Source organism: Anoplopoma fimbria, chromosome 16 (assembly GCF_027596085.1).
Source record: "Anoplopoma fimbria isolate UVic2021 breed Golden Eagle Sablefish chromosome 16, Afim_UVic_2022, whole genome shotgun sequence".
NCBI lineage: Eukaryota > Metazoa > Chordata > Actinopteri > Perciformes > Anoplopomatidae > Anoplopoma > Anoplopoma fimbria.
The window spans coordinates 24,175,588-24,200,293 of record NC_072464.1 but is presented as its reverse complement, the minus strand read 5'-3'; the positions used below and the strand labels follow the sequence as shown (position 1 = coordinate 24,200,293).

The window sequence follows — 24,706 nt, the reverse complement described above, 5'->3', positions numbered from 1 at the left end:
CTCAGTGACGACAGCTGAATGTACTTTTATTTCTCCCATTGCACTCTTAAAAAAATGGGTTCTTTAGGGGTTCTGATAAGATTTGGAGCCGTAACTTTTCAACTATGAGGCCAAAAGTTCTTCAGGTTTGAGTCAGAAATAAGAAGTTAAATACAACTTTGGTTCTTGTATTCAGCGCATATGGTTTTAAATTCTATCAGGTCTTGAAGTTGGTTTTAAATACTTCCTGATTTATTTTCTAGAATATTAACCAGAGGAGCTCTAGGTTACGTAAGAGAGAAGAGTTCCTCAACCCTTTCAGACACGGACCTCGTTACGTAAATGTGATGCCAATTTTATAAGTCGACCTCACGTCTGAGTACATTTTTACATAAAAGTCACGACGTAAACCTCAATGACCTGAAACATCTCCATCCTGCAGCAGCTCAAACTTAAATACTCCAAAAAGAGATTAAATGGACGTCTTGTTTCTTCTTCTTAAGAGCTCTGTAATAAATCTATCACTTAACTATAATCTCTACATGTTCATCCGTGCCTCCATGCAGGGCTGATATTTATGAATATCCAGCAAAGCACTTAAGATGCAGCATGTCAGCTAATAGGAATTAGGCCGACGTAATGTCTTGTTATTGTATGCTCGAGCACAGATGGACGTTTTAAAAAAGGGACATATTTCTTTCTCTAGATAAGAATGTGTATTTGTCGATTCACTAGTGAGAGAGGGTGTAAGCAGTGTTCGTTAATTAAAGGAATACTTCACCCACAAAATGATCATTTGTGTATCAGTTACTCACCTTGTGTTACCTTGAAATCTTGAGGAAAACTTTGTTATTGGGAATACTGTGGAGGTTGTATTAAGTGAAAAGAGGATTTCTAGAAAAGGAAAGAAGTGAATAACAGGTAATATCATTGAAACATCGACTAAACGGAAGTTAACAAACACTAGGAAGGAACTTTCAGATCATCAGTAGGGAGAGAAACAGATTTGTTGCTCCAGTCGGAAGCTTAGGAACGCTAACGTTTTTTTCTGCAACAACTAACTGCAATCAGGGAGTTAACAGGTAGTAAAGTTAAAGGGACGCTCTGTTCACATAGCTGTGGGATTCAAGCAAAATTGGAGGAACATTAGAAAACAAACGATGCTGTAATGTTTGAACAAAATCATAACAAAGACCTCATCTCAAATAACAAAAGGTTATCACATTATCAGCTGGATGAAGGGATCAAATAAAAGCTGCATGCCAGCGTCCCTGAAGGTTTTACAGAGGGGTTCCTCAGGGAACAGTTCTAGGCTCCCATCTTTCAAACCCCTGAAGATACCCAGAATCCCCTGTGCTCGTCAGAGTCCACTGCATGCAGACTGACCCCCCTCCCCTCCCCCCCATTGTGTTTCTGTTGTCCGTAAAGGTCCGTTCTCATCTGGCTGCTTTAAAGAGCAGCGGCAGCGTGGCCTCTCCAAACTCCTCCTCCTCCCTCCTCCTCCTCCTCCTCCTCCTCCTCCGCCGCCACGCCCCCGCTGTGTCGCGGTCGCACTCCTTCAACGAGCCGCTCGCCCCTAGCTTTGAAAATCTGCACCTTCGCAACAGCCAGGAACACCATCACCCTCCACCTTCATCACCATCCTCCACCTCCTCCCCCTCATCATCATCATCATCATCATCAACGCCTGCACGCACTGACCCTCAGCCCCTCCCCCAGCATAGGCCGTCGCCCCACCACGAAGCGACCCCTTCACAGGAGGTCCCGCCTCGGGTAAGGACAGGATGTAGGACCCCCCCGATGTAGTCTGGCAGAAGTAGTTAAATCCTGAACTGTTCAAGTCAATACCTTAACAGCCTCCCACCCTCTGCTTGATTCTTTATGCTATGAATTATTCATTTATTGGACTTTCTATTCTTGTGGTGCAGAAATAAATCATGTAGGGGATTCATAGATTTAAATAGGTCTGAGAAAATCACATATTGTTCTGACTCTATTCTTCCCTGATATATAGAAAAAGAGGAAGTTAACGTCACTCGGTGTCTCGGTGTTTTACTTGTCATAGAGTCCTAAGACCCAGAAGTGAGTCAGCGTTTTTGCACTTCCTGTTCCCTCGCTAAGATTTCTGAAATAAGGTCTGAAGAGATTTTAACGTTTTGTTCGCTGATGTAAAGATAGGTCGGTAAATACCCCTCTAGTGAATCTAGAAGCTTTTATGTGTCATGTGACTAAACATCCTCACAAGAACACCAGTCCTCCTTTAGCTCAGTGGTGGAGATGTGACGTCATGTGACCGCGGTGGCGTTCCTTTATAGCCTCAGATTATCTTGATGAACAAAACGTGTAACAACCATAAACGTTTATTGACAGATTATTTTCTGTGATAATCAAAAATCAAATGGAAGAATCCCATTGGCTGTTTGTGGAGGGAACCAGTGATGATGCTAACTTCCTGGTTTATAACCAACAAGTGGAGACGATCCGTCCCGTGTTGCTTTTTCCTTCTCTCACCAGACTAATTTAGCATTTTTCTGCACAACCACAAAATAACATACAAATAACTGCAGAGGGAGAGAAAAATAAGCAAAGGAGAACAGAGAGGTCTGCATTTAGAAAACAGCTTTTCCCACCTGAATGTATAGCGTGTTAAGTATAGGAAGGACAGGAAGCTGTGTGGTAACACCCACAAACGTTGGTAGTCAGAATCCTAAAAGAAGAGACATCTAAATTCAGTCCAACGAGCCAAAGTTAGTAAATGAAACCCTCAGTTATAAACAGAACTGCTGCCAAGTCAAACCACAGACATGTCGAGACTTACTGTAACTGTATAGGACAGAGTTTTAATACGACGTATCAGGTAAACGAGGATTGAAATACAAGAAAGCATGTAACTAAAGAAGGATTGAGCTTTTATTAACATCCATATCTTTTCCATTCTCACTCTTCTTAACAAAGCAAACATAATGGATGTTTATGTTAAAGGATATTTGATGCTGCTGGAAAATCTGTTCTGCACTGCTGTGTTGTTTCGAGCTTTGGATGTAATTGAATTTTATGTTTGGGCTTTATTGAATTTCATGAGTCTGAAAAGGGAGAAGTAGTGACTGTGGGTGTGATAGTTTTGTTTTTCAGTGGTTCTCTGGGGCTTTGTTGGTTGGAGATGAGCGGGTTGGTTGTCAAAATACAGCATGAGTTTTGTGGTGCAGTACTACGGTCTCTTTGTCTGCAGATACAGTTTTGATAAAACAAGAGCTGATGTTATCCACTTAAGATTGTGTTTTGCTTGTTTGATTGTTTTCTAAATTAGCCTAAAGAGCTGGCCACTAACGCTACTTCAGAGGCCTTAAACAAGATGGTCAACCAGGGTTGCTGTGATGCTACTGCTGCTACGCCTTTACTGAAAGTTTTATGATTGAATGTCGCTGTTTATTTTTTGTGTGTATTTTATGTATTCGCTGCACCTTCAAACACATTCATGCTCATAGAGTGTTCACGTGTGAGCTGGGTCACTGTCTTTATCACAAAAGGTTCCCGTAAGGACTACATCAAGGTCCCCGGTGTTGTCAAGGCGAGACTCGCCTCATCACCACGGCAACGCCCCACACGGCAGCCATGCCGTGCACCGCCCCGTAGCCAGGTAAACTGACATCCCCAGTCTGATATGTATGATTCTGTGTTGTTGAGTTTGTATCGTATGCCTGATGTATATATGAATAAAAATCTGCATGGTTTAGCTTATGAGTCATCTTCAAAATTGAAAAAAAACTGTAGGAGATACAAAAATCAGTAGTTCTTAGCTTATATGTGAATTTAGTGGTAGTTCTGATCAACAAATCTAGAATAGAATTTATCATATATTGTCCACCACGGTGGAAATTTGTCCTCGGCTCACTAAACCTAAGAAGCAACAACGTAAAAAGAAGATGAGCAGTATTTACATATAAAACAGTCTGTAAAATGTAATGTTATGTAACATTTGCGTCAAATAACATGTTAAAATCAAGTTTAATGGAATATAACTGGGCCCAGAATACTGCCTTGTGGGACTCCGCTTCGGCTCACCAACACAAGTAGCAACAACATAAAAAGCAGACAAGCAATATCTACATACAATTCAGTCTGTAACATGTAACATTTGCATCAAATAACAGATGAAAAACAAGTTTATTAGAATGTAACTGGGCCCAGAATGCTGCCCTGTGGGACTCCGCTGGTTGTATCTTTAGAGGAGAACATAAATGTTCAGCTATTGTGTTTTTAGAGAACATTTTATCAGAGCTGAATCAGTCTGGAACTCTGAAACAAATAAAATCTTAATGAACTAAAGCTCCACAAGTTAATGTGTCAAAGAAAGTAATTTGCAGCCTTCTGAGTGCTGTGAAGCAGCGTGAAAACCAGACTTTCAACTGTATCATTAAAAAGACATGAAAAAGAATGGTTTTCTCCAAACAAACACTTGCTTTGTTTGGAGAGGGATCAAACACACACACACACACACACACACACACACACACACACACACACACACACACACACACACACACACACACACACACACACAACCAGTGTACTCAGTGACTTCCCTGTCTGTCGGAGCGCCTGTTGTCTTGGTTTTATGGAGTTGTGTGTGTGTGTGGGAGGGTTTATGTAACAGTGTTATCTGTCTAACCTTGTGATACCTCTTTTCTTTGTGTGTGTTCGCACCAAATGCACAGTTTTCTATTTCAAAACCACAAAACTTCTCATGAGATATATTCTCTATAACCCTGCGGTGCTGTATTATAGTCATGCTTAAAAAGCAACATGCTACTTATTTAGCATATATGTATGCCTCAACATTTTAAATATAATAAATATATAATGACCTGCTAAACAAAATAGTCTGTTAATATCATTAACAACTATTTTCCTGATAATTTAGGCACATTCTGAGCCACCAGAGGACAATTTGAGCTTAATGTTGGCCCAAAATATCAGCTATAAACCTGATGTATCTGAAAATATCCATTTCTATGTCAGAATAAAAAAACAATCTACTGTTTTTCAATCAAATCACAACAGCACGTCTTCTACAATGCCTTCACTTTCTGACTTTTTCTTGACTTCCCCGTTGTTTGTTGGCTCTGCAGCGCTCCGGAGCCTCGGCTGCTGTGGGAGCGGGTGGAGAAACTGGTTCCCAGGCCGACCAGTAACAGCGGCAGCGGAGGCTCCAGTTCCTCCAGCAGCTCCAGTAACTCCAGCTCTCAGCCCGGTTCTCACTGCGGCTCTGGAGAGAGGTTCAGGGCCCGCTGTGAGTTCCACGCACACTTCGACAAATCAGCACTTAGCAAACATGAAAGGAGGTGGAAAAAAAACCTTAAAATACAGTAAATTCCACGTCAAGTAAAGGAGCTACAAAAACATGAAAACTACACTTTTTTTTTACCACTATTTAGAATAAACTGATCTTTTCACCTCCGCCTCCTTCAGCCTCCTCCAAGTCAGAGGGCTCGCCCCTCCAACGGCCAGAGAATGCTGGGAAAAAACCCGAGGAGAGGCGGGACTTGGTCAGGCCGAGCAGACCAGCGGTGAGAGTTGACCCGAGGCCCCGACTAGCTAGTTGTGTAGCTCGCTAGCTGGGATGGAACTAGATCTAGACGTGTGTGTTGATAGCCAGCGCTTTGGGGGTTTGTTTGAGAAGCTGGAGTGTGTGTGACGGTTTGCCGTGATGATGGGATATTTCTGAATGAACTGGTTCCTACGGTGATGGTTGTCCCCGTCTTTGGCTGAAGGGTTTTCTGCACTTGTCGCTTGCTTTTCTCTCCGATGGCGGCCATCTTTACTCACGCCTTCTCTAACCTCAATAAAGAATGTGCTTTTTCTTCGACACCGTTTTCTACTGTTTCCATCTAATAAATTGTCTCATTATCCAAATTAATTCACTAACCTTACCCTCAGTAAATCGCTTCATCTCTTGGCTTCGCTGCTCTCACGTTGGCTTCTGATTGGCTGGCGTTTCTCTCTAACCACTCTTCCTCTCCTGCAGCTTTTCTGTTTCCTGCTAACTGAAAGTCTGAACTAACAGCTCGTATTAAAAAATGCCCAGAAGAAGAAGAATGGACAACAATCCAACAGAGGGAGGAAAATGGAAATCAATGAGATAAAATGACAGTTTGTTTTTTCTTTGACCTCCTGACCTTTAGGACCTAACGGCGTTGGCCAAAGAGCTGCGAGCTGTGGATGACGTTCGTCCCCCCAACAAGGTGACGGATTACTCGTCCTCCAGTGATGACTCAGACACCACTGATGAAGATGACGATGAGGAGGTGGACCAGGAGGCCGGAGAAGAGTCGACCTCCGGCCCGGAGGACTCCAAAGCTGTGTAAGTGTCTGGTCTCACTGTAACATGAAGCAGTCGCTAACAGCAGAATTAGTTGTTCTAACTTTATAACTGAAGGTGGTTTATTAGGGCCATGTAGGTAAAAAATAAAACATAATTATGGAGCAGGGGGAGGGGGGTCATTTTTCGAAAGAATACTATACGAGAAAATCACAAATTTGCTGTAATAAAGTATGACATTCCTGATAAAAAGGTAATAGACAAAAACTCAGACATTGTCTGAGATTAAAGTGGAACATTTATGAGAAATAAACTCTGAATTTACAAGAAAACAATTTGGTAATTCGCTGAGATTAATAAATCATACAATTGCTAGAAAACTCACATATTTACAGATTATTATATAGACATTTTTTAATATATTCTTTGAGATAAAAGTGGAACATTTTCAAGAAAAAAAAATAGTTTTTGCATTTAGCCAGCTTCTTTTACTGCAATGTTTCATAATAGAATCTCTGGTGTGATAAGATTAAAAAATAATTCTGGCTAAATTATTTACTACATTTTTTTCTGTACATTTTGAATTTCGATCTTGGAAAATCTAATGTTTTTTTTTTATTTATTAGTTTTTTCTTTGAGATTTAGACCTTTAATCTCAGTCGATATGTTTTGGTTTTTCTAGAAAATTGTAACTTTTTTTCTTAAATAAAAAAAACTGTAAATTTACGTTATTCAGTTTTTTCACTGAATTTTACCCTATTTTGTCTCTGGCTCCATATTATTATTATAATTCTTTACCCACAATGGCCTTAACACATCGTCGTATATGTTCTACCAGTGTGGAGCACGATAAATCATTATTTTTCCAAATTGCATCCAATATAGATTTGTTTCTCTTCCATTAAATATCTCTTCTTCTGTCCTTCAGTTCTTCCCGTCTGAGTAACGGAGAGACGGAGTCGGTGAAAACCATGATCGTCCACGACGAAGGAGAGAGCGACGCCGGCTCGACGCCGTGCAAAGACAGCACGCTGATCGTCAGACAGGTACTGGACGGAAAGAAACAACAAGAAGACCAACAAACCAATCATTTCAAACATTCCTTCAGTTGTCCTGTTGCACATTTTGTTCATTTGTTTCCTGAGTGTTTTTTCCATTTTGTTTCTGTTCACGTTCTGTTCTTGTTCAGTTTTTTCCGGTGGAGAGAAGCTTCATGTTCAAAGAGTAGAAGTTTAGTTTAGTTTGTTCCAGCAGATACTTAAATAATGAGATTAAATACATATTAAATAGAATTAATTACATTTTAAATTATTTTAGGACAGTGGTTTCCATCAGACACATTATCAGTGAGCTCATGAATTTAAACACGACTAAACCATCAATAAAGGAATATAATAATAATAATAATAAATAATAAATGATGACATCATCTCACGGATTAATTGACGACTAACGAGAGTTTCCTTCCGTCTGTAGAGTAGTCGCTGTAGTTTGCCCTTCGCTGTAGCGTCCCCTGAACGCACCACGAGCTGTCATAGACCCTCAGCCGTCTGCCCCTCTTTCTACTTCCAGAGTTCAGGTGACGGCAGAAAGCGTCCGAGCCCCGGCCCGGGTCAGGTCCAAACCCAGACCCCCCCGGTCTGCTCGCGGGCTTCGCCCGAGCCCCGGGTCGGTGTCGGGCCCTGGCCTCGGCCACCACACCCCCAGCCCCCCAACCATCATCATCACCACCACCACAACCACCACCACCATCACCCCCAACAGCACCCGGACAGGAACGGCTTTGCGGGCCGCATCCACCACCTCCCAGACCTGATCCAGCAGAGCCACCATTCCTCCCCCTCCCCCTCCTCCTCCGCATCCAGCTCCCCCTCCTCCTCCAGCCTCGCCAGCCCCTCCAGCATGTCCCCCAGAGTCCACTGGACAAGCTCAGCATCCTCATAGAGGTACGTCCACCTGGTCCCAACACGGACACCTTAAAGGGTTTAATCTTTTAAAGAACACAGTGGAGTCGAATCTAAACACCTAAAAAGGCACAACAAAAAAATGAAAGCAGAGTTAAAGTTACTGTGAGGAACTTTTAACTGGTTCTGGATCAGTCTCAGTTTAGTCCTGATCCTCTATAGACCTCCATCAGTAAACCAGACCATCAGAGAGAAGATCGTCTGTTTCTATAAAGTTATTCTTAAAGCTCGTCATCGGAGCCACCGGGTCGGATTCTGGAGAAACCAGATGAAATCATGAAGGTTCACCAGAAACTCCTTCAGACCAGACTCCAGCAGAGACCAGTCCACCGTGGACAGACCCAGATCCAGCAGAGACCAGTCCACCGTGGACAGACCCAGATCCAGCAGAGACCAGTCCACCGTGGACAGACCCAGATCCAGCAGAGACCAGTCCACCGTGGACAGACCCAGATCCAGCAGAGACCAGTCCACCGTGGACAGACCCAGATCCAGCAGAGACCAGTCCACCGTGGACAGACCCAGATCCAGCAGAGACCAGTCCACCGTGGACAGACCCAGATCTGGCTTCACTGCAGCCTTTGACCTGCAGTCTTAGCTCCGGAGGAGGAGGAGAGCTCAGCTCCCGGCAGCACCAGCAGCGTCTCCTCCTCCTCCTCCTCCTCCTCCTCCCTCCTCCTCCTCCTCCTCCTCCTCCTCCAGGAGCAGAGCTTCTCCTCTCTGGGAGTCAACACCAACACCACGCTGCTGGAGACCCAGGCCGTATTAATGGACCTGCTGGAGGGAAGGGAGGCACAGGAGAACCAGAACCAGGACTGAGCGGGTCAGACTGTCAGACCCTGCTGCAGTAAAATGAGAGGTTTTCTAAAGGGAGTCTGGTCAGAAACACTACCACTTTAGTCCACAGGGGGCGCCAGAATCGACACAAAATGAAAGTTCCTCACAGTAACTTTAACAACAAGTGAAATTCTGTTATAATTCTGTTTTTTTCACTCTAATGATTTGTCATGATCTATAGTGCGCCCTCTGCTGGTCACTATTGGCACTGGTGCTCCTCCTCTAGGCCAACATGGCCCCCTCACTATTTCTTATTATTTTTATTCTCTACTGATTTATAATATGCATTCCAATACCAATACTACAATACTATTTATTATGCAAGAAAAATATTTAGTGCATCCCATTACATAGGATACCAGGATGTTGTACTTCATCTGGTTGCATTTTGCAATATGAAAGGCAGCTCTTCTGTCTTTTCTGACCCACAATCCTCTCTTATGACGCAGTTTGTACTAAAATAAAGAGGTAATACTTTTTAATTAATAATACAGAGAGAGGGTTGTGTTGGTGGAGGCTGCATTAAAGGGATCATTCAGAAGTACAACTGGAGGAAAAAGCTAAATGATTCATTCTTTTGACATCCTGTTGAGTTTATTGAACATATCTGTAAGTACTTTGGTTCAACATATTTAAAAACCCATTAAATTCACTTTTCTGTGAGTTCTTACAGCTGTAGTCCCATCACTGCTCTGTTCATTTTGTGTTTAACTCCACTACAGACGCCTCAGCTCTGGTTTACAGCTCTCTTTAACCACAGTGTCTCTGAGGCCGGTTGTGGTTTCATAAACATTCCCTCCAAAAAAACATCTAAATCTCATTTTATTCCTTCATGTTGGCTATTTCCAGTCATATTCTCACATTCTGCAGACAGTCAGTCATAGCCAACAGGGCAGTTAGCAGCACAACGGCAAGTATGTCTCACATGGAAGTCCTTTTTTTATTTTTGTTTCCCTTTTGTTCTTTTTGTACATATGTTTTACCCTCCTTTTGTTTTTGCCTTTATCCTCAGTATTTATGGTTTTACCCTCCGATGAATGCCCATCGTATTAGCATGAAACACAAACACACAATCCTCAGTTTGCCTGATTGTTTGACTGCATTGTCTCGTCAATGTTTACATTCAATGTCTTTATATATTTTAATAGCAGCACATTCATAATGTTCATGATGTTCTGTCTCCTCTGACTCTGGGTTCCTCTCACCGTAGAGTCAGTCTAGTAACAACATGCAGAAACACAAGTCCTCCTCCTCCTTCACTCCGTTCATCGACCCACGCCTCCTCCAGGTGTCTCCATCCACCGGCAGCGCCCTCAACAACATCGGTGAGTCCCGTCTCCCGTTGGCTGCTGGGAAAAAAATCAGATGGCAAAAGAGTTTTAGGTACTTTTATTTTGGTAACTTCTAGGCCTCAATACAGTAGGTCTTTCCATCAGAAGATTCCGTTCATTGATTAAACTCATCCCCCGTAGTTTGAGGCATTAAAGGAACAGTAGTGTTATTTAGAAGTGTGGTAGTATGAGGTTCTTCTACACAGTCAGTGTTTTACTACAGTAGATGGAGTTTAGAGAAACAGACAGGAGAACCAAGACGGGACCAAAGTAATGTTCTGCGGTGGACGTACTTTAGACTCCCAAAATAATCAATATCAGTTTAAGTGTACTCTATATTTAGAATATTTATGTTATTTATGCTCTCTTTAAAGACACCAGACTCCATTGATAAAAACAGTTTACCTCACAGAACACAGGAGCTTCTCCTCTACTGCTACCTCCATCTGTTAGTTAGTTTGTGAATGAAAGGTTGATGGACGGTTGATTTATACTTTTTGTTGTAGTCTTTAAAATAAGATAATCCTTTATCAGTCCCACAGCAGGGACATTTGTAGGATTACAGCAGCAGAGAGGATAGTTTAAAAGAACAAATGAGAAAGAAACGTAGAAAACAAGATTAAAAAAATCACACAGTAAAATATAATAAAAACATATTTTTTTTAAATAAAAAACAACAATAACTACAAATATTAATATATATATTTTACTTTATGGTCAAATTCTGCTTTATTTATGTCCCAGACTTTTCTAAATTAATGTTCCAAGTCTTATTTAATGACAATCAATCCGTCTCTCCTCATTATTCTAATGTTGACCCTTTGACCTCCCAGGCTACGGGAACGACGCCCGTCTGGCCGAGGCGCTGCGGGCCGACCCGTCCCGTAAAGGCTCCGTGGTCAACGTGAACCCGGTGAACACTCGCCCGCAGAGCGACACGCCGGAGATCCGCAAGTACAAGAAGAGGTTCAACTCTGAGATCCTGTGTGCTGCTCTCTGGGGTAAGACCGAGGTTTAGGCCGCTGGATTTAAAGGTTTATAATATATGATTATATTTATTATACATTAAACTTCATGCAGGAACATTTTGGTGTTCTGATCTAACTTTTTTTTAAATATATTTTGTGGACTCGTTTTGACGTAATTTAAGATGTTCAAACTGATATTTAGTTTTATACAAAAGCATCAACAGCCAATTTGAATTAATTCTGATATCCTTAGGGTATATGAAAACATTTAGAATCATATTAGACTATAATTCAAATAGGATAATAACAACATAAATATGAAATGTCATTTATTTAGGGTTTTCAAACTTGTAATTACTTCACAATAATGAAATAAACAATCCAATAGTTAAAAAACGTAGGTTTAGATTCTATTACTCGCATATGCAATTATGATTAAACAGTATAATAATTGTACATTAATTCAACTGTGCATAATACTGCATTTATTTATTCCGTACATTTAAAGACATTCTTATTTAATTATTTATACTTGCATTAATATTTAACACACTTAATCCCACTTCCCGGCATGTTTATTCACTTATTTACACTGTAGTTATATGTTTATATATTTGGATTTTTTGTTATTTACTAATATTCTCTGCGTATATTGTGTTATACTTTGTAGCATTATGTACAAAATTGACTTATAACACAGTGCCATATTTCTTTTTTTTAGATATTTAATTATATAAGAGCAACTTTAACGTACCAATATCCCCCCAGGGATCAATAAAGTATTTCTGATCCTCAGTTGTGTTTGTGATAAAAGGAAATTAAAAAAAATAAGACATTTTTTAATCTTAAATCACTCGTTCAAATCAGTTAAGAACTAATCTGTGTGTACGAGTGGTTCTTGTAGTTATGATGAAGTAATTTGTAATAATGTTATATTCAGTGTACATTAAAATAAACTAGTTTTTTTCTAGATGTTACAGTTTAAAAAGTGTTCACCACCTGGTGGCAGCAAAGTCCTGATAAAGGAACACACATCTGTCTGAGCAGACTGGATTCTGTGTGTCCAGCTGCTCAGTGTTGTTGATGTTCTTCTAAGTGTGTGTGTGTGTGTGTGTGTGTGTGTGTGTGTGTGTGTGTGTGTGTGTGTGTGTGTGTGTGTGTGCGTGTGCGTGTGTGTGTTCAGGCGTGAACCTGTTGGTGGGAACAGAGAGCGGTCTGATGCTGCTGGATCGCAGCGGTCAGGGGAAAGTTTACCCTCTGATCAGCCGAAGGCGCTTCCAGCAGATGGATGTCCTGGAGGGACTCAACGTCCTGGTCACTATTTCAGGTACACACACACACACACACACACACACACACACACACACACACACACACACACACACACACACACACACACACACACACACACACATTGAAACGAGGATGCACACACATTTTAAAGATGGTTTTATTACATTTGATGCAGCCAAATTAATCCCACTGGAATGAAGAATTCATGAATGAGGTGGACCGAAACACACACACACACACACACACACACACACACACACACACGCACGCACACACACAACATCACAATGAAGATACACACAAACAGAATCATGCATGCAGGTGCTTTTTGCATAGAAACAAGTGCACAAACAGAGTTAATAAAGAGACTGAAAACAGTTTCACTTCTGTTCATCTCATTAATTATGTGTGTGTGCGTGTGCGTCTGTGTGTGTTGTGCACACGCAGACACACACCTGCAAATACACACTAAAACCTTCCTCATTCTCTGATTCTCACACAAATTGTGTGTATGTCTGTGTCTGCTGCTGCACACATTTTGATGCACACATACGGTTGATTTCTCAGATTGAAAGTGCGTCCACGGTCTAACTTCTCCTCTTTCTCAATGTCACACACACAAACATTTGAGACAAACGGATGTTGGGTAAATCTCAGCTGTGTGAGAGCGCGTCGTGTGTGTGTAGGATATGTTACACTGACACACTCAGTGTCAGTCATGTTTCCATGATGGAATGAAACGCCACAGAGACACATTTCCTTTTCCTGATACTGTGAAGATGTATGTAGAAGTACACGTCATGGAAAGTTGTATCACTTCAATGTTTGAGAGGCTGACAAAGAAATGTGTAACGTCCAGAGAGCTTCTCATGTTTGTGATCAGAGATTAAACTAAAGACAGAGAACTGAAGCTAAAAATGACATTAACACGAATAACTAAAGCACCAATGTACTATACTATACTATGACTTTTTATGAAATACTATACTATGACTTTTTTGGAGTACTATCCTATGACTTTTTACTTACTTTTTTTTGGAATACTATACTATGAGTTCTTTATGACATACTATACTATGACTTTCAAAGTACTTTACGAGGACTTTGTTCGACATATATAATACTGCACATTTAAAATAAACACATTTTTAACCCACTTCGATCTCTCTTGATCCACACCAGGTAAGAAGAACAAGCTCCGTGTTTACTACCTGTCCTGGCTGAGGAACAAGATCCTCCACAACGACCCCGAGGTGGAGAAGAAACAGGGCTGGACCACCGTGGGAGACCTGGAGGGCTGCGTCCACTACAATGTTGGTAGGTCACAGTCTCACACTGTCTGAACAGCAATATTAAGGATTTAGGAACAAATACTGCAACCTGTGAACTGGATTTGAGATTCAGAATGACTGTGTGGTGGCTTCCCTAAGGTATATATATACATATATATATATATATATATATATATATATATATATATATATATATACATATACCATGTATACCATGTATATACCATGTTTTTGCATCCTCCTGGGTCATTTCCGGCTGAGATTCTTTGTTGTTGTTTTATTTTATTTTCCTGTCTGTCTCTGCTGATACCCCTTCATCTGATTGACATATTTGTAGCTCAAAATCTGGTGTCTGGTTAGCAGCTTTGTTAAGATTGCATGTTTGTCCCATCAGAAATAAACTGAGTCACATCTGGATGTAAACTGGGGACTCTAAGTTTACAAACTTCACAAACTGAGTTTAAGATACAGAGTGAGTGTGTGGATACGGGACATGCATGCCACGGGTCAATGATGTCAGGAAAGCCCTCTATGAAGTAACAATGCATGAGGACGTCTAAGTGGACATGTAACGACAGCGACCTGTCTAAAACTCAGAATGTCCTCGGTTATGGCAGACCCACTGAGCAAAGACCAGTACTTCCTGTTGGAAACCCCTCTGCAGTGATCAGAGCGGCCAGTCCAGAAGTCCATTTCCTGTCTACAAGTTTTATTCAGTTGGTTCACTGATTTCTGGACAAATTGAATCTTTTGAATGACAGCTGGCAGAGTTTGAGCACTCTTGGAAAGTACAGTTCAGGGCTTTCCAAAGAAAAATGTACACGTCTCTGTGACTGTCACCCAACAGGGGGTCGAGGTTGAGTTTCACTGCACATTAGAAATACTAAATAAAAATATAGTACACTAGATTAAACTCTTTAACTGTGACTTCTTACATTGAATGATTCTCAAAAGAGCTCTTGTGCAAATGTTTGGTACATTTCAAAATTCTAAAATGCTATAAGTGGAACCCTTCTACTTCCTTTTCCTTTTAAAACTTCTCATATTAACAGTCTACAATAAATACCGTATTAGAGAAGTAGAGCTTCTAAAAATAACAAATACAAAAGAAGCACTGTGTAGTTTTAGGTCTAACTGTTTTAACTTGCAGGGACTGACTAGAACTTTTTGTAAGTTTTCTATAAACAGCCCTAAATATTGCAGCAGGAAAGGAAAATACAAAGCATGCATGGGGTCAAGAAATCTAAATAAACATTATTTAAAATCGATTTTACTGCTTTTTCAAAGTGAAAATCATTTACATAATACAGAAATCACATTACAAAATAATATCTTTTAGCACTTATCAAGACAAAGTTACAAAATGCTCCATATAGCAAGAAAGGAGCACATAAAACATGATGTAGCAACACATAAAAACAGCAATAAAAGTACTACACAAACACATGAACAGAATAAAAACTAGAGCTGTTTAACAATTAAACTAGGAGATAAGATGACGCAAATGATGGTGGATAAACAACTACAGTGGCTAAAAACCTCGGCCCACATGCCATGTCTGCTCTTCTGTGTTGTTTTAATGTTTTGGTGTTTTGTTCCTCAGTGAAATATGAGAGGATCAAGTTCTTGGTTCTGGCTCTGAAGAACTCAGTGGAGGTCTACGCCTGGGCCCCCAAACCCTACCACAAGTTCATGGCCTTCAAGGTGAGTCGACCCACTAGCTTAGCTTGTTAGCTGATGTTCGTGTTTGTTTGTTTAACTGGCTATCAACAGTGATAACCTCCAGCACGGTACATATTTACTGATCTGCTGGCTGACTTAATAACTGTTTTTGTGACCTGTGTGTTCTCTTCAGTCGTTCGGTGACCTGGTGCACAAGCCCCTGCTGGTGGACCTGACCGTGGAGGAGGGTCAGAGGTTAAAGGTCATCTACGGTTCTGCTTCGGGCTTCCACGCTGTGGATGTGGACTCCGGGGCCGTCTACGACATCTACCTGCCTACACACGTAAGAACACACATGGATTATATCGTGACAAATGATGACCAAACTAACCGCCATTGTATGATAGATTAGATCATCCCTTTGCTTCTTATTTTCTAGCTGGGCTACTATCTATCTGTGCGTTTTAGTTTTTTACCATGAGCACCAACAGGAGGATGGTTGACCTCGTCCTTTGTATTGATGAGCTTCGTCAATGCTCATTCTAACAGTCGTAACGTTGGAGCATGGATGTCGATCTGTCGGAGATAAAAGCACATCACTGAGCAGCAATAAAAAAAAAAGGGCTTTTCGCTTCTAGTTATAATAGTGTCTATCTGACATTGAGTTCAGGAAAGAGAGACACATCCAAAACAAGCCTCTCTTTTATTTTCAGCTTTGTCATCCAAGCTTTTCCGAATATTTCAGAGATTTCAGACTTGAAGCGTGAAGAGTGTCCGCACAAAAAAGAAAGAACACTCAGAAAAAAAGCTAGTGGGAGCAGCTTCTTATTCACTAGACGTCTGAATACGTTTTCTCCTCATTGAGAACAATGACAAAACGCTACGTGGACACAGGCCCTAAGAGTATATTTCAGTTATTTTATGGAAAATGCAGGACAACCACCGCTTCAACCGACTTTATCTTAAATACGATGCTGGAAGTATCAAAAAGCTTAAACTGATAGAAGAGATATCCAAATACTTAACTCTATGCAGACGACACTCTGTTTTTAGCTTCCAGTATAAAGGACTTTCATCAGAGCATAAAGCGTACGTTGTATGCTCTGATGAAGGTCCTTTATACAAAAAGCTAAAAAGAAAGTGTCGTCTGCATAGATTTAAGTGTTTGGATATCTATTCTACCAGTTATTTTATTATAAATATTTCTTAAGTGGATCAAAGATGCAAAAAGTACATTTAAATGATTCTCTGAAAAAGGTCTCAAAGAGAACTTGATGAGCTGACGTTGTGTTGGTTGTTCTGTCCCTGTAGATCCAGACCCACATCCAGTCCCACGCCATCATCATCCTGCCCAACACCGACGGCATCGAGCTGCTGGTGTGCTACGAGGACGAGGGCGTCTACGTCAACACGTACGGACGCATCACCAAGGACGTGGTGCTGCAGTGGGGGGAGATGCCGACCTCAGTGGGTGAGTCGGGGGAGGGAAAGTTACACGAAGCTTACAGTTGGTCATTCATCGAGATCATCTGCTATAAGTTCCTCTTCACATCTTGCATGTGCCGTATCAATGAGGGTGATACATTTGAATAATATTTACTCATCTAAAAGAATAAAAGCAAATATTAAATAATATTTTAAGTATATTAATGGATCATTTTGCCCTGCAGAAATCAATGAGTGTCTCGGTTAACTTGAACTCCTCTCTGCAGCCTACATCCGGTCCAACCAGATCATGGGTTGGGGAGAGAAGGCCATAGAGATCCGCTCGGTGGAGACCGGCCACCTGGACGGCGTGTTCATGCACAAGAGAGCCCAGAGACTCAAGTTCCTCTGTGAAAGAAATGACAAGGTGAGAGAAAACCCAACAGCACAACCTGGTCTGATCTGTATCGCAATGTTCCCCCAAAACGTATTCACTGTATCCAGCAAGCCCTACATCGGCTGGTTTAATACAGCTGTATGGACCAAAATAAACAATTTTGCTGTCATTTTATGCAATAAACTGATAAAATGGCCGAAATACCTACATATTAATGCCAATTTGTAAAAAGTCTGAATTCATGTCTTGTCAGGTCTGTCTGCAAGACGACGAGCAAATATCTTTTAAAATGCTTGTTTTGGATTGATTGGCGCTCGGCTATGCTAACATTGTAGCTGCACCTCAGTATAACATATATATACGTCATATTGTTTGTAACACACGGTTATGCATGTACGTTTATACAAATAGTTTCTCCCTACTAATGAGCTCTGGGTGAACATCTACAGCTACAATATTTTGATTATTTTGGGTGAAAAGACCACATGTTGAAGTTTTAACCCCTCCACATCCAAACGGCATAGAAACACACTGATTGCTGAGCCTCAAACACATCACATGTAACGTTTCTGTAAAACTCCCTGCGGTGCTCCAAAGTCACTTTCTGTTGGCTCAGCCTCGGCTGGTTCACCGCTCTAGTTTCTCTTCTCCCTTCACTCAGCTGGCATGTTTGAGACCAACGAGAAGTTAAGAATGACACATGAAGGTGTTCTTCTCTCTGTGCTCTCTGAGCGGGAAGTGATGCGAGCTTCACAGAACGTCAGCGTGATGGAGTGAGGTTTCTTTCCAGGAACATTTTTAAGGATGATCCTTCTTAGTCAATAAGTTTGACTAATATATAGATTAGATTTGTTAAGATAAGACCTTTTTTTGGGTCAATTTCAGTAAATATATTCTAAGGAAATGTAGTGTAATATGAAAAAAAAACTTCTTTATGAGTGCATTCATTTATCAGAAAGAATTAGACAGATTTCTGATATTAAATCGACTAGTTCATCAAAACTATCCTGATTGGTTGATTTAACGAGAAAACTAAAGTATTTTAACAGTATATTTTTCTGACCAATATCGCAAATTCAATTATTTTGTATTAATCAAATCTTTCTAAATTGGGATTATTTACCTTGAATCAAAAGAGAACAGGAAATTACATATCTGCTTGCTTTAACAGCAACCAAATATTAATTTTATTATCAGTTATATATCGTCTACATTAATAATGATAATAATAATAATAATAGAACTTTCCATCTTTTAATCATCTTCATTGAGATCCAGATTTTTTTCAAGAGAGACATGAGGATAAATAAAACCCAGTATTTGAGTAATGAACGTATCTTTTCTTGCGTCGTACAATAAAACTTTTGGTTTCACTAATTTAGTGAAATATTGGACAATAACAGAAGAGAAAATATTAGACAGCACAAAGTTTGATGGGAGTATTATAATATTTTTCATAGCGTTGAATATCCTATATTCATTTTACTGATTTAGTGAGTTATGTAGGAAAAGATGGAATAAATACATCGTGTATTGGACTGAAATGAGCAGATACTCTTCAACCAGGAGCCTTCATAACGACTGGATGGTGTTTCCTTGGATTCATGAATGAAGTGTGACTGTACCTGAACCTCCACCCGTCTGTGTCTCCCCTCCAGGTGTTCTTCGCCTCCGTTCGGTCCGGAGGCTCCAGCCAGGTCTACTTCATGACTCTGGGCCGAAGCAACCTGCTCAGCTGGTAGAGGTCCTCGCCCTCCTCCTCCTCTTCCTCCTCCTCCTCCTCATCATCCTCCACCCTTCGCTAACACTGGATCTCAGAAACCCCACCGTCGATGTCATCGTCAGCCCTGGGATAACCAAAAAAAAAAAAAAAAAAGAACAAACCCAACAACAGCAACCAGCCCACAGCGATGACGTCGCCTTTAACTCTGGAGCTGCAGCTCCGGCGGGCGCCGCGCCAACAACCGCAGACCACGCCCCCTGAAATACCTGAAGGGATGATTAAGAAATATATCAAAAGAAAGTAGAAATACATTAAATGTGAATTAAAGAAAAGGGAGGGGCTGCTTTAGTTTCCCCTCTCGTGTTTTCTTGGTGCTCATCAGCTTGCGATGGGACAGATTCTTTTTTTTCCTCTTCATCATTTCCGTGCTCCCGGGCCGGTCGGTCAGCTTGAGTACCTTCTAGTACTGCTACCACTATTATTACTACTACTGCTACTACCTTCTGCAGGTCTGTCAGAGAGCCCCCCCCTCTGCCCTGCGCTGTGCTCTTTCTCATGAGTGTTTCATGGGGCCGGTGTGGTGGGAGTCTGTTGTATTAATACTACAGTTGTGTGTAAATGTACTTCTGTTTGACATGCTGGTTGGAGGTGGAGGCCGTCGGTTGTGGGGTTGGATTGTAAAAACCCAAAGAGAGCGTCTTCTGGAGGTGTGACGGATGGGACTCGACAGGTGGGGGTGTGTGTGTCGTTGAAGTATTGTGTTGTTTGGACAGGTGCTTTAAAAAAAGAAAAATAAGAATAAAAACGGGGGGATGATAGAGAGAGAAAGACGCTGAAGCAGATGGATTTCAGAATAGTATTTTTTGAATTATTACTATTATTATTCCTTGAAGATAAGTGTAACTATGTGGAGTAAAACATGTCTTTTACCTTTTCTTTTTTTTTTTTTAAGATTTATGCACATCCAGCAACAGTTTGCTTGCTTTTACTCTGAACCCACAGAAGTAGGAGGCGTGTTTGTCTAAAGAAGAAGAAGGTGATTATGGGTGTGGTCCAAAAAAACCCAGAAGTTTAAATGAAAATAAAGGTGTCTATGTACAATAAAAGCTCATTGAATCTTCCAGATAGTGTCATGTTTCTCCCCCACCAGTCAAACATGGCCGCTGAGCTCGACTCAGTACGTTGAACTGCTGTGAATAGTCAGATATAAAATGAATATAATAGATGATAGTAGAGCGGGGCAGTAGAGGAGAAAGTTCAGTGTGTGTGTGTGTGTGTGTGAGGTCGGAGAGACATTGATGGATGGATTTTAGGTGGCAGAGAGGTAAACGCATGGTCAGCAGGTTTTTTCTTTCTGGAATCTTCCGACTCATTTCTTTGTATGAATTCAACGCACTAAGTGTCAAGAATGTAGAAAGACTTATTACTGTTTGGTGGTCCGAGGCATGAGATGATGTTTTATTTTTATTTTTTGCTTTGGTATCTTGTCACAAGTGATCAATCCTAGATGTTTGAAAGCTGCAGCAGCGGAGCCTCTACGTCAGGTGTAGATATTTTCACACGGAGAAAACGAGGAAATCAAAAGCAACACTCAGACTCAACACTCAGATTTCAGCGTTGCCGTGATGAAAGTGTCACACGACAACAGAACCTTTCCTCACAATCTCTGGAGACCCGCTTCTTCTTCTTCTTCTTCTTCTTCTTCTTCTTCTTCTTCTTCTTCTTCTTCTTCTTCTTCTTCTTCTTCTTCTTCTTCTTCTTCTTCCCGCTCCGGCTGATATTTAAGTTGTCTGTATATGTGAAAGAAAAAGACTGGGCAGCAAACTGCAGCATCGCTCTCCTTCCGGACGTCGGCGGAGCTGGATGTTGTCCTCCGTTTCCACAGCCAAACTCTGAAAGATAACACAATGCTCACTGAAAAAAGAGTGTCAAATTTGTCCAAACATGTTGACCTTGGGTGTGTTTTCCACCCGTGACGTTAACAACTACACACACATGGGCTGTGTTTCTCACCAGTAACAGTTTCCTCCCGTCTTACAGAAGGCTGTTTGGACCCGTGGATGCTGTCGTCTGAGCTCTGTGTGTGCAGTAGTGCCCAGTGTGTGTCTCTTAATGCATCAAGGCCTTGACCAGTGGCTCTATTGGTTATTATTGATATTAATGGGCTAAGATAGGACGAGATATCGGTCGCTTGCTGACTCACATTGGCAAAAGTGCCAAGAGGGCAGCATTTCAAACTATTGGTATGAAAACCACTTGGAAATCCTTTAAAAAAAAAAAAAAAAAAAAAAAAAAAAGAATAATCACTTGAAGCGTTGTGTGTTAAGTTTTAGAGCTAGTCGCAAAAGCTTAACGATAGTTTCTGTAAGTTTCTGTACACGTAAACGGCCGCAGTGGTTTTTAATATTATGACGCTCACTTTAGGTGGAGAACATGTTTACAGAGGCGATGTTTTTGTTACACTAACGTGCATCACGATATTTATGTTTTAATGCATATGCGTCTTTAACTCTTTGTTTGTGAGCCTGGTTTTTATTGGATATGTTTTTGGTCATCTGCCCCACTAAATAACCTTCTCACAATAACAATAAGGAACACACGTGTTGTTCATTTCAGGTATTCATACAGCGCTGCTTCAACGTGGAGACATTGCAGTGACGTTCTCTGCAGGCTTTGGATGTGAGGTCGACGTGTTTAGTTTTTTTCCTCTGCTACTCTAACTTATGTCCTCTCTGTGTATGACAGGAAGTCCTGTATTTTCCTGAAGGTTTTTTTTGTTTTGTTTTTCTTTGAATAAACTTTAAAAAAAAAGTAATTTTAAAAGGAGCGTGTGTCCTCTGTCTCTAAGAAGTTCCCCTGATACCTGGAAACGTGTTGAAAAGAGTGGCGTTGTGCCACACGTTGGCCAACAAAACACGTCACTCGTTCATGTTTTGCTCCATTTCAACAGATTTTCTTCTTAGACATTATATTTTTTAAGTTCTACACATAGCTAATACTAGATACCCCCTTCTTATAAACCCAACATGCATCTGTTCAGTCATAACGTTACAGTAATGCTGAATAGTCACACAGAGTTGCCTAAAGGAAAAATAGTATCAGTGTGGTGCAAATGTTGCTCATGTGTCAGCCTGGCAGAAAAGAGAAGTAATAACAAGTGTTTTCTGAGGATGTCTCAGTCATGACATTTATTCTCGTGAGCAGTTTGTTCCTTTTAAGACAGGATTTTTATGCACAATTAATGCGTTTGTGTCAGATATGTGATATTATTACAGCCAATCAGCTCTTGACCGACGATGAAAACCACAAGTGTTTGGCTCATGTTGCACTAAAGCTCCAGTTAGATTAAGATCATTTAGACCAAATACTTAATGCTTTGGTTTGGGTTCAGTTTCTGGTCAGGTTTTCATTCACTTTAATGTTCCAAACTGCTCTGGTTGAGTCCATGCGGTCTGGAATTTGTCAGACTCGATTATGAAACATTGGCATTTATTTTTCTGAGTGGTTTCCTGTAAAAACAGACTTCTGCAGGAGATCAGTAACGTTAAACATGCAAACTTTAAGATGTTACAACGATGCAAACCACCGTAGAAATCACACTTTTCTAATTCCTGCTGTTAAAAAAACAAGGACCCTTTCTTAATGGTAACATTAATTAAACATATGCATAAAATGAGATAATCCTTTATTTGTCCCACAGCGGGGATTTTTGCAATGTTATTTAATGTTTATACCGTTTATACACCTTCAGACAGAGGGTGGTTTTATTCAAATTGCATTTGGATTCAACTTGACAACATTTACAGCCTATGTTTTAAGAAACTGACCTTAAAAGCTTTCAGAGAACGAACAGTGGACAGACTGGCGTTGTCCTAATGAATCCATTTAAAGTCACCAGTCTAAAGCTGACTTTTAGTTAGTGTTTCAACTCTAAAATAATGAACTTATTGCTGAGCGTTACAATCATATCAGAGGTTCTGTTGGACAAACGGAAATACCATGCTTGTTTTGTTGGTGCAAATGGTCCAAATCTGTAGATATATATATGTTTTAATAATCCAGCACAATATAATTCAAGCAAATTACGAGAGGATGTTTTTTTCACAGATGAACTAAATGTTCTGCTGTCAAACTGATGAAATGGGTCCAGTTCAGCTGCTGAGGAATTCGCCTCCCAAACACTCAACATTACCAAATAGGTTTATCAAACTGCTAAGTCATCCGTCCTGTTTTATCAGGATGTTCAGGATTTCTCAGGTAATGAGCCGATGTGGGCAATTCCCAAAACACACAACATCTCTTGTTTTTCTCAACGGAGAGTCAGAGGCATGAATGTTATGTTCTGAGCTGGTCACCTTTGAACCCCAACGTGTTATTGTCAGAACATGGTGTGAGTGTCAAAGGAGTGTTTCTGTTTGCTTATGACAAAGCAAAATTCCAATAATGAGCACGTTTTAGACATCACCACTATTGGATGAGGTGAAAGTTCATGTTGTCTATTTTGTTTTGAGTAAATTTGATCATAAAAAGGTTGGAAGTAAACATAGTTATGATCCAGGACAGAAGTAGATTTCATGTTTTGAAAATATATTTATATATATGGTTTTCAGATGTTAGTTTAAATGGTATATTACTTCTTATTTATGTAATGTTTAAACTTATATCACTCATTTAAAGGGGAAGTCTATTTTCAGCTCTGCATATGTAGAGATAAAAAAAAAAAGCTCGGAGCTACATTAGCCGCTACAGCATAACTACTACTAGCAAACTCATATCTCATAATCATGGACTACTTCATAGCCTTTATAGAAGCCCTGTAAAGAAAGAAGTCAAGTATTAAATGCATTATAAAGAAACAAAGGTTGAATATCCTGTAAACTATTTGATTTGGCTGAAAAATATTTAATCAAATGTAGATATTTAAAACCTCATGTTTCTAAAGCAGCTAAAAACAAATTGAGCATGTTTGAAAAATCCCCCAAAATGTCACGTGATCTAGCGCTCCAAATTACAAAACTTCAGAGGTGCACGTCCAAGCGCCGCAACCACTGCAGGCCATGAATATGTCATTTATTTGGTGCGCCGACTTCACTACGGAAAGTACAAACTAAGCTAAAGTGTAGGAGCCGCATCAGTTCTTATTATACATCTAAATCCCCAAAAATGGTGGTTACATTGGGATAATCCTACATGAGGATGCTAAATTGGCGGAGTACTCTTTTAACTCAAGAGGTAATTGAGGGGGTTCATTCAAAGGATGCATCTCCTCTTGCATGGACATCTGAACAGAACTAGAGAATCTAAACTGTATCTTGTATTAAGCTCTTTATTTATATGTTCCAATAGCAAGTACGGTTAGACCTCAGTTGCTTTGACTCGGACTGAATAAAATGCGTGTTGCAGCACTTAACATGGGATCCCAGTTATGTGGTTGTTTCCATGACAACAGTGCCACCCTAGCTTGCATCACTGTCATGTCGTCTGCATGAGTGTGTCTGCAGCTCATTGGGTACATG

General features: G+C 40.6%; 1 protein-coding gene and 1 long non-coding RNA gene across 2 annotated transcripts in view; one reads left to right on the top strand and one right to left on the bottom strand.

Moving 5' to 3' along the window:
* The window catches only part of LOC129104693 (mitogen-activated protein kinase kinase kinase kinase 4-like), a 93,885-nt gene extending 71,893 nt beyond the window's left edge, over window positions 1-21,992 (top strand). The window contains 16 exon segments of the mRNA XM_054615501.1: window positions 3,507-3,616; window positions 5,109-5,269; window positions 5,449-5,546; window positions 6,162-6,340; window positions 7,227-7,344; window positions 7,871-8,203; window positions 8,206-8,244; window positions 10,310-10,424; window positions 11,264-11,431; window positions 12,582-12,725; window positions 13,874-14,008; window positions 15,587-15,687; window positions 15,839-15,988; window positions 16,957-17,116; window positions 17,358-17,497; window positions 19,126-21,992. Coding sequence (XP_054471476.1) covers window positions 3,507-3,616; window positions 5,109-5,269; window positions 5,449-5,546; window positions 6,162-6,340; window positions 7,227-7,344; window positions 7,871-8,203; window positions 8,206-8,244; window positions 10,310-10,424; window positions 11,264-11,431; window positions 12,582-12,725; window positions 13,874-14,008; window positions 15,587-15,687; window positions 15,839-15,988; window positions 16,957-17,116; window positions 17,358-17,497; window positions 19,126-19,209 — 2,235 coding nt within the window. The 3' untranslated portion in view covers window positions 19,210-21,992.
* Window positions 15,896-16,945, bottom strand: LOC129104694 (uncharacterized). The gene is made up of 3 exons (XR_008531805.1): window positions 16,880-16,945; window positions 16,122-16,221; window positions 15,896-15,980 (listed from the first exon to the last, which is right to left on the bottom strand). It is a non-coding gene; the product is annotated as an uncharacterized LOC129104694 (long non-coding RNA).
* Window positions 21,993-24,706: the final 2,714 nt, after the last annotated feature.